General features: G+C 42.5%; 1 protein-coding gene across 1 annotated transcript in view; it reads right to left on the bottom strand.

Moving 5' to 3' along the window:
• The window catches only part of tec (tec protein tyrosine kinase), a 26981-nt gene extending 20439 nt beyond the window's left edge, over window positions 1–6542 (bottom strand). Inside the window, exons 1-3 of the mRNA XM_005752632.1 lie at window positions 6319–6542; window positions 3217–3420; window positions 175–279 (exon numbers count right to left, since the gene is read on the bottom strand). Of these exons, the coding sequence (XP_005752689.1) occupies window positions 175–279; window positions 3217–3354 (243 nt within the window). The 5' untranslated portion in view covers window positions 3355–3420; window positions 6319–6542. The remainder of the gene's footprint in view (window positions 1–174; window positions 280–3216; window positions 3421–6318) is intronic.
• Window positions 6543–10505: the final 3963 nt, after the last annotated feature.

Here is a 10505-nt window from a genome sequence, read left to right on the forward strand (position 1 = left end):
TATACAGCTTGGAGTAAGACAACATGCATGAAGAGGATGATGTGGACAAAATACTCATTTGCCTAATAATTCTGCACTCCCTGTATTTGCATTACTACTCATTAACTCGACAGTATGCATATAAAGAAAGAGGTCTCTCTGGTTGCAGGTGAGAGTGTGGTAGTGTGTTTGTACCTGAAAGGGGTATTTGTTCTGGCAGGGGATGACCCCTCCTCCATTCTTGACAATCTCCACACATCTGATGCGACTCACTTCGATGGAGCCCCTCTTGAACTTCTTCTGTTGATGCAAACATCATGTCATTTTTTAATGTTTGCTGTCTTTGTAATATTATCCAACTTGCAGTCTTAGACACTTTGACATTTTGTGCTGACATAGCATATTTGCACATTAGCAGTATTCAAATGATTGTTGAACTAATTTGACATGTAACTCATTTCCTTCAGCAGAATTTTTGATTTAAACTGGGATAAGAGCCCTGTATGCAGCTGTGTGGGCATTCCTGGAAAAACTGAAAGTGAACACTCAGCTTAAAACAGGGTGTTGCTACCTGAACCAACGAGATGTTTAAACAGACATTTTCAGTTTCACAGTTGAAGGGCATAAATCATATTAAAACAATGTAGATTGATGACACTTTCACACCTGTGCAGTACAAATGAACCAGAACCATTAGCTTAACTTAATATAAAAAGAGATAAATGACTATTCTGGCTCAGTGTAACATTACAGAGCTACTGCTGACTCAAATGACTTTAATGTTTTTTGATGAAACACCCACATGTAGCTGCTATTTACTTAAACAAAAGGTTAAAAATCACCATTTCAAAGGTTAAAAGTCAGGAGGAAAAAAAAGGTACCACAAAAGCAAAATTACAATATGTACCAAAAAAAGAAGAAAAGTCATTTTTTAAAAGGCAATATTTTGATCCAAAGTATCATGCATGAAAAACTGGTATAAAATGACCGAATGCCAAAAAAACTTGGTATAAGAAAAGATGCTTTTCTTCCCTGGAAGTTAGACTTCTGCATCATCTCTGCTGTTGTTGAATTCTCCAAAAGCTTTCACTTCAGCATTCTTTGAAAACCGCGTCTCTCTCTCTAATAATGTCTCTAAAATAACTGCTGAACAGGAGCCCAGCTTGCTGTTTCCAGTTTTCATCTTCAAGTAAGCTGACTGGATACTAAACATGTTTCACTGGCAAGTTCAAACATCTAATTCCCAGACTATGCTATAGGATTATAGTATAGAACCAGGTAAGCATGAACTCTGAACCAGTGCTTCTCCTTATTGTCTGTTATTTGTGTCTTGTTCCTATAAAACATGGCCAAAGTTTCAAAATGAAGTCACTACATGTATGTGAGCCAAAACTCACGTTGTTGACTGTTGCGAGCTCTCCTTTTCTGTCCTTTTCCCCCCCCAATTTTGGTTTTGGATCTGTATGATGTCATAGAGAGGGGATATCCCTAATATGGTCATTAAAACCCACAATCATTTATTTCTATGAGAGGCAGCCAGTCAGAAGAAGCTCTGTTAAAGTAAGGGTGGCCTTAACTGAAGGGGGTTAAATCAGGTTGTAGGAGAGACTGTAAAAAAATAAATAAGAGTTGTTTTTGTATTTTAATCATGCAAAATTACTCCAATAAAGTTCAAGAATAAAGTTACAGAGCTGAACATGAGCAGAATAAGTCGGCTTTAAGAAAAAGCAAAAATGATCAGATTGTCAGTGCTTGTCTTCCTCATGATCCATCACAATTCACAGGTTGTTATAATGTCTGAGAACTAAAATCCCTAAAATCCACTGAGATGTCAGGGAGACTTACAGTCACATCATGTACAAATCAATGTTGTTTCACTAAAGTCTAACCAGTACTGTAGGAGTGGAAGATGAACGCTTCACCATCACATAATCTCATCAGTACTAAAGGAGCTAAAAATAAAAATACAACATCTATCCATCCATCTTCATCCGCTTTATCCGGGGCCGGGTCGCGGGGGCAGCAGCCTAAGCAAAGAGGCCCAGACCTCCTTCCCCCAGCCACCTCCTCCAGCTTATCCGGGGGAATACCAAGGCGTTCCCAGGCCAGCCGAGAGATATAATCTCTCCAGCGTGTCCTGGGTCTGCCCCGGGGCCTCCTCCCGGTGGGACATGCCTGGAACACCTCACCCAGGAGGCGCCCAGGGGGCATCCTTGTCAGATGCCCGAACCACCTCAGCTGGCTCCTTTCGATGTGGAGCAGCAGCTGCTCTACTCTGAGCCCCTCCCGGATGGCCGAACTTCTCACCCTATCTCTAAGGGAGAGGCCAGCCACCCTTCGGAGGAAGCTCATTTCTGCCGCTTGTATCCGCGATCTCGTTCTTTCGGTCACTACCCACAGCTCGTGGCCATAGGTGAGGGTAGGGACGTAGATCGACCGGTAAATTGAGAGCTTCGCTTTTACACTCAGCTCCCTCTTCACCACGACGGACCGGTGCAGCGTCCGCATTACTGCAGCTGCAGCCCCAATCCATCTGTCGATCTCCGGCTCCCTTCTCCCATCACTCGCGAACAAGACCCCGAGATACTTGAACTCCTCCACTTGGGGCAGGAACTCATCCCCGACCCGGAGTGGGCACTCCACCCTTTTCCGGCTGAGAACCATGGCCTCAGATTTGGAGTTGCTGATCCTCATTCCCGCTGCTTCACACTCGGCTGCGAACCGTTCCAGTGCGAGCTGGAGGCCCTCACCCGATGAAGCCAACAGAACCACATCATCCGCAAAAATCAGAGATGAGATTCTGAGGCCACCAAAGCGAAAGCCCTCCACCACTTGGCTGCACCTAGAAATCCTGTCCATAAAAATTATGAACAGAACTGGAGACAAAGGGCAGCCCTGGCGGAGCCCATCACCCACCGGGAACGAGTCCGACTTATTGCCGGCAATGCGAACCAAGCTCTTGCAACGGTTGTATAGGGATCGAATGGCCCGTAGCAATGGGCCAGACACCCCATACTCCCGCAACACCTCCCACAGGACACCCCGAGGGACACGGTCGAATGCCTTCTCCAAGTCCACAAAACACATGTAGACTGGTTGGGCAAACTCCCATGCACCCTCAAGTATCCTGGAGAGGATAAAGAGCTGGTCCAGTGTTCCGCGACCAGGACGAAAACCGCATTGTTCCTCCTGTATAAAATGTAAGAATACAACAAATGAACAGAAACTGAAAGCGACCTCAGCTCTTCCATCGTAATATGTCAGCCGGCTCTTGGTGAGGACGAACAGCCTCTCCTTGTAGTTCAGCGGCGACGTCCTCTTCTTCTGCTGCGAACGCTTGATTAGCAGCTCCTCCAACAGCAGGTCTGCACTCATCCTGGCCCCGCCGACGGCCTCAGCCCATTGGTGGAAGACGTCAGACCGCAAAGGTATGGAACTGATCTAAGAGAGATGACCAAATTCTCAGATATAACTCATTCCTCCTTCCAGATAAACACACCTTTAGATTTGTTGTTCCAAAAAAGTTAATACATTTCCTGAGATGAAACAAATTAGAACCAGGTCTGTATCATCAATATGGCCACAAACAGGAAGTCCTCCTTTGTCTGTGACCACATTGTTCTTCTACCACAGTAGAACTTTATCTTTAATAAATGCTGTCTCCTACATTTCTGGTGGTACGGAGCTTTTTGGGAAGCTGGACACAGCGAGCAGCTCTGAGGGGTTTTATTGCACTTTCTGTGGAAGCCTTATTTAGCAGGAATTTATTTTTGGTCATTACATCCACCCGTACTCTGAGGAAGTGCAGCCATCTATACCGAGCTTTCATTATGACTTATTTCTGTCTGTCTGATTCTGCTTTTTTTTGTCTTTAGAGCCACAAGGCTCATAAGCAGCGTCTCTGTTTACATGCGACGCACACTGATTTCCTTTATTTCACCGGCAACGCTCAGTTATCTTTATAATAACACAGTTTAGTTTCACTTGTGTCAACTCATTACACCTCAGCCTCTGTTGTTTATTTTCTTCTAGAAAGATGTGATTCATCCAGGATAAGATTTAAGAAGGGCTCACAGATCTCTTTTTACTTTTAAGAGTGAATAACATGATTTCAGTTTGGTTTCTTCTTTTTCTAAGTTGAAGCTGCTCCGTGTAACACCATAAAAACACCACATATGTCGCTTTAACAAAGTAATGAACTCTAATGACCTTTGCACTCAGTGGCTTCACAAGCTATTCATTCACTGTCAGCTCATTATGCAGTGATCACATAGCTCTCTTGCTGATTATCAGCTCATTTGCTGTGATTGATTCAATGTCCCAAGTTCAATCAGCACAAACTACTGAGTGTGATTAATAAAAACATGTGGGCATGTAATTCATCGACTAGAAATGACCATAGTCACTAGCATTTATGGGTAGGTGAGTAGCATATTGAGCTTACAAACCACATCCGATAGTCAGTACATCTTTTGTGGTGGTTAATCATCCAGTAAAACACTGAGTCAATCGATAATGTCAAAGTAAAAGAGGTGTTTTGTCTCGAGCTGATGCAGGATGTGCTCTTATCTGTGTCCGCCAAAGCTCTTCTCTCAGTTTGAACTTATCAGGTGATTTACAAATTTGGTTGGTAAGTAATAAGTAATTCCGTGCAAATCTATCAGAGGCAAGGCAAATGGTTATCTGCACTACACAGAAGCCTTTTGTTTCTGCTGTGTGAAACAAGTAATGTGAGCGTTCAACATCAGGAGGCAGATGGGGTTGGGCATGACCAAGCAGCAACATCTGAGGTTAAAAATACATGCCAATGCTCAAGTGCCAACACATTTCCCACAGGGGCCACCTTAAACTGTCACCAAAAGTGCATAAATACCCACGGACTCCTAATTTTACGATTCTCAAATTCAGCTGTGGAAGTCACATTTTTGCTAAAAAAAAAAGGGGGGAAAAAAGCTGTTTCTAAGAAGTTCATGGTGTGAAAATTCACCCAAGCCATTCGTTTGAATTTTTCTGAGGCCTGTTTGTGAGGCTGCATTAGCCAAGCGTCCCATTGAGTGCGTTCACAACATTGGCTCCTTGTTGAATTAGCAGACAAATAATATGCTTCAGGATTTCAGAGTCTGTCACTTAGCATGAACCAGCAGGTATGTGTCTGTGTGATGCATCTGAGCAAGCATTCATAGAGCCCTTCAAACTGCCAGAGTCCAAAAACCAGCATGTGACTTCCTGGTGGCATTCGATGTGCGTCAGACACGTGTTACTGCTGCTCGAACCAAAAACGAGTCAAAAAAACAAAGCTGGGTTGAGGCAGAGCAGAAGAGGCATCTTATTTTGGTCTCATGTGACTGTTTAATGCATCAAAATGCATAACGCTAATCTAAAACCTTAAACACATGCAGAATAACACTGCGAATAACATCTGATAAGATAACTTGATATAACGCCATCAATACAACAGTGTTACAGTAGTGTCGTCTGGATCTCCGTGCCAACTTATCAAAATATAAACATACAAAATCCTGGCAGGTTGCCTTCATGAATGTGTCTGCAGAGACATGTCAACGGTTTCCTTTATATAACTGTATGTATGGGATAAACATGTTAACAGTTTTCATGCCCGAAGGGTGACAAAGGCAACACCTGTCTTACTGGCATTGCACAATGAAGCACATTTGTTACTGGTGCACTGTGGCTCCTTAGTCAAAGGTCAAGTTGTTCCCCGTCTTCACCTTCTACCTTCTTTATTTTCATTTCAGCAAGCGGTAAAGCATCCTTTGACTATGAATAGTCCCCACAGAACACATTCACATATAATCAGTACATTCGCCCATAAAGCATAAACCCTTCACTGCTTGGGTACAGTTTGGATGTGAAACAAGGCCGAGATTCTTCACAGTAGTGTCCGTTAAGTTTTTCCAACCGCACTTAAATGCAGCAGAGGGAAGGTAGCGCACGCCGGTGATTTGAAGCGTATCGCGGGTTGTACACCTGTTCTCAGGTGATACTACACGGTCCTACTACATATACCATACTATATGTATACTTTTTTTTTATCTATACTGTCCGATTAAATATTAATATGGATATTTTACAAAGCAGCAGCTGAAAGCAGGTCCACTGGTGTTGTTTATAGTGACGCTGCAGCATCACCCCCACAAAATGAAAGTTTCAACGTTATTGAGCGTTTTTGCATCGTATCCTCTGTTTTAAACTCACAGTGTTTTTAAGCGGCACTTCTAAACTCGCAGGTCCGCGGTTTCGTTTGCGGACAGCAGAACACAAAAGGCAAAAAGTTTACAGGAACTTCGCTGGGTGTCTGTGGAAAAAAGGATCCCTTACCTCCGCGCCTCATTTCCCAGTTTCTCCTCACTTGGTTGGAGTCCGTGGGCCTCCCATGTCGTTGCGAATCTCGGGAGCGGGATTCAGGAAATGAAGAGAAACGCACCGGTTCACGGGCACGCGCACTTCCTCGTATTGCGCTGCTGCACGGTGATCGCTGAGTGAGCTACGACTGATTTAGACCTCTGGGGTGGCTGCGTCACCAGTGGGTGACCGTCCCCGTCTCCAGCTTTCACGCATGTACGTGCTGTTACCTCGTGTTTAATGCAGAAGAAGCAAATGAGATGCCGGGATTTTCTTCCATCACGGGTCCCATTTCTGTTGGGTTACTCAGGGTTTGTTTTCTCACTTCCATCTGTGAAGAGCCCTGTTACACCTGAGCAAACAACGTATCTTTCTCTCTCACACACACACACACACACACACACACACACACACACACACACACACACACACACTATAAATCAAAAACTAGCAGCATATAGTCATAATAAAACACAAACTGACATGATGAGTCAGCATACAACAAGTACTCTCATTTAGAAAATTCCTCACTCAGTGATCGTTTCCACTGGAGCAGCTGCTACATGCACACACTCATGTTGCAGTTTGAGTGCACGTGTTTAACATGTAAGTGGTAACAATGGTTCATTGCTACGCAGCCGTCTGAGCTTCATCGTTCAGGCCTAGCACTGATCAGATCTCACGTCCTGGTGCTGTCCTCACCCTGCTCTCTTCTTTCCTTCCTCTTTTGACAGGCACATTTTTGCTTTGCTTGCTAAACACAATTAAAATACAGCACTACCGGATAACCTCTCCATAAGAGGAACATAGTTGAGGTGTGTGGGGTTGCAGACATTTTGCACAAATTGACAAGGAACAAGGTGCGGAAGTATAAGTGATACATTTCCCAGCATGCTCCTCTGCTACCAAAACATTTCTGATAAAGTGACTGTTTTAGTCAGTGGAGTGTGAGTGGAGAGTTTGCACTGACAATTCATCTCATAAGGAAAATGTATATGGCATATCATGATTTAATCATTTAAATCATGTTTTAATCAAAATTCTAGTGTTATAGTAACGTTACTATAACACTAGAATTTTGAGTGTCAGGTGAAATGTAAAGAAAATGCACCTTGAAAAATGATTTTCACTGGACCCTTCCTACCTTCAAAGTCATTTAGTGTTAGCTTGGCTGTCCTGTCAGACATTACACGTTTTAAAATTTGTGTGCAACTTTCCATAAAAGCAGTGGGCAGAGAGGAGTTTTCAGATTAACGAGCACCATCAACTATTAAATATTCCCTAGTGTGTTGTCAGACTTATTTGACCGGTCAAATGTTCTCACACATTGCTGACCTCTTTCTCTTTGATGGGCACAAACTTACAGGGGGTTTATTCTTCTGTGTTAAACCTTCCACAAACCCTATACCTAAACTCACACCCCTTTTGAAATGCTGTGACAAAACCTGCAGCTTAACCTGCGATGCATCTCCATGGAAATTTCACGCTGCACTCGGCAACTATCCTGCTCAGCACCATCAATCAGTACCGTCTATGGTGACACATCGCCAGCCATAGCTTTAATATAAGGACGCACAGCTGTCAGATAAGCAGAGCAGTGAATAAAGAGAAAAAGTCTCATAATTGTACTTGTTTCTATTGTCACTGGCACCACATGAAACACTAGGACACAACCACAATGCAATTAAACCCATGCTCAGTCACGAATGCTAGCAATGGCATCAGCCTCTTATGTAGTTTACATCGCAAGCCAACGGCTGCTCCTTGGCTGATTGGTTTGTGCTTCTTGAGAAACATGATAACTCTGTAAGAGGAGCTCCACCCACCTGCTTATCAAACCTTCTGTTTGTAAAGGGCAGCCAATCATGAAGATATTATCTTAAGGAAAGAGGAACTGAAACAGATGTTTGATGCAGATGTGGGTGAATTTGACAGGCTGCACCAAGGTCGAGTATACGATAAATAACAATGGTTTTGAACTACCCCAGTAAAGTCCAAAATAAAAACACAAAAATAGATATGTGTAGGTGTGTGTGTGTATATAGAGGAAATTGAATCAAATTAAACTTTTTTTATACGCACATATGAACGGTTTACCCTGCCATGATGAACTGACTAGAGTGGATAGATATCTTATATTAAACTATAACATTTGGCTTGATATACACTAGGTAAATTAGCCAAACTTCACAAGGGATTTATACTTATGTGTTGCATCCAACACGGTGATAAGGACACACACACACACACATAAATCATCTTCCCAGGGCCTATTGCAGAGTTTTTAAGCCTGTGTTTAAGATTAATGCATAATTTTTAAGGCTCAGGTTCTCATAAGTACTTTAAGCTTTAATCGAGTTCGCTCATGAACAGCTGGCAGGAGTGCAGGATTGAGCCTTGAGTTTTTTCAGACTAATGACCTGTCTTACTTTATTTCATTGTTGACGTAAACTTTCTAACACATTTCACGCTTTTACTTTTTTCATGCTGCTGGTTTCATTTCTTTTATTAGACTGTGGAGGCACAACACTTCCTGTGGGTATACTCTTCATGGCAGGCACTTTGAACCATTGTTATCTTTACTAAAAAAAAGTAGAAGCAGCAGCGAATGACTGAGAACAGAGAAAGGATTGCTATGGATCACAGGTCTTTTCAGTGTTGTTGTGCCACTCAACACCTGATGATTGATAATCAAACATCAGACGCATAATGTTCTTCTTTGTTTCTTGTTTAGATTTGAATCTCTGTCAACATACTGTACCAGAGATCAGAGTCATATTTGGGAAAACTGTTAAAAGTGAAAAGTGTTGCTCATAATCAGCAAAACAAAGTTAGGTTTTCCAAAAGACCTTCAGTTTCAGCAAATGCCCCAGAAATGTCCTCTAGGTCAATTTAAAATAGGAATATAAGTCACCTACAGTGTCTCAAAGGCAGAGCATGGAGGAGTTTGGGATGGACAGATGGATAAACAAAATCTGGATTATTTTACTAGATATTCTTGTGTATTTTTAATTTTTTGTTCTTTTTAAAATATGGTCTTTCTTCAAACTGAACATTTTTGACAAGGAGGAAGACCACACATGACAAATGTCTTGTGGTGGAGAGGAAACGTCCCCATGGCACGGCTACGTCTGCAGCCTGTCTGCAGCTCGGACACCAAGCATTTCACTACATGTTGTAGTCTGTATGATTGTGTATGTGACAAATAAAGGTTGTTTGTTTAAAAGGAAAAGAGAAATCTGCACAGTGCCATGTAAGCTCAGGTGATTAAAAGGATAACCCTTACATGTTTTGCTGTTATCAGTTAGAGTGGGCTGTGACTTCCTTTCAAACTGTGGGAGAGGTGTCACACCACACGACTGATAGCTGAGTGGAAAATATTTAATGCTGCTTGTGCTGCTGTGTTGGAGGGTTGGTTTTGGAAAGTCTTTGGATCCTGTAAAGAGTGACGACAGCTCTCTGTGAATATATTTTCTAAAACTCACTTTTGAAAAGACATTTTCAAAAGTTAGACCACCTTTGAAGGTGGAAGCATTTACAAGGGCAAATATTTTGGAAAATTGCCAAGTTGACTTTCTCCGCTTTTGCTCATTTTCTGTTATTACACATACTGCGGATGCTCATATTAAACATAGCCAAATGCTGTAAAATGCCCTTAAACATAGTTTCTTTTCTGCTCTTTGCTCTGTCTGAGATCAGAGGGAGGTGATTTCCCTAATATGGTCATCTCAGGAAACCAGCGTTTGCTGTGACCACAAGAGTCTCATAAAGAGCTAAAACGGCACATGTCCAACACAGGATGCACTGAAGGTGATGTTATTGTAAGCAGTGTTGGTCAAGTAATCAGTAACTAATTACTGTGAATTTCCCATTACGTGGTAGCGCACTCGGTGCTTGCTTGGAAGTTTAGGGAGTTTTCACTGTAAAAAGAAGTTTTCTTCCCACACACAACGGACACTAATGTTTTGTCACGTTTTATGGAATCAAACTCAAAGTAAGGTCAGTACTTCCACGCTTTAAACGCTGCACGCTCATACTCTCTCCCGCACTCGATATATTATCCATTGTTGATCTGCACACAGCTGTTGTCACGAACGTCGCACTCGCTTACGTCACTGTCATGAGACATTCTCGCAAAAAAATTCACGGTTTTAGTAACGCAG

The sequence above is a fragment of the Pundamilia nyererei genome, unplaced genomic scaffold (assembly GCF_000239375.1).
Source record: "Pundamilia nyererei isolate P.nyererei 1_Seehausen unplaced genomic scaffold, PunNye1.0 scaffold00369, whole genome shotgun sequence".
NCBI lineage: Eukaryota > Metazoa > Chordata > Actinopteri > Cichliformes > Cichlidae > Pundamilia > Pundamilia nyererei.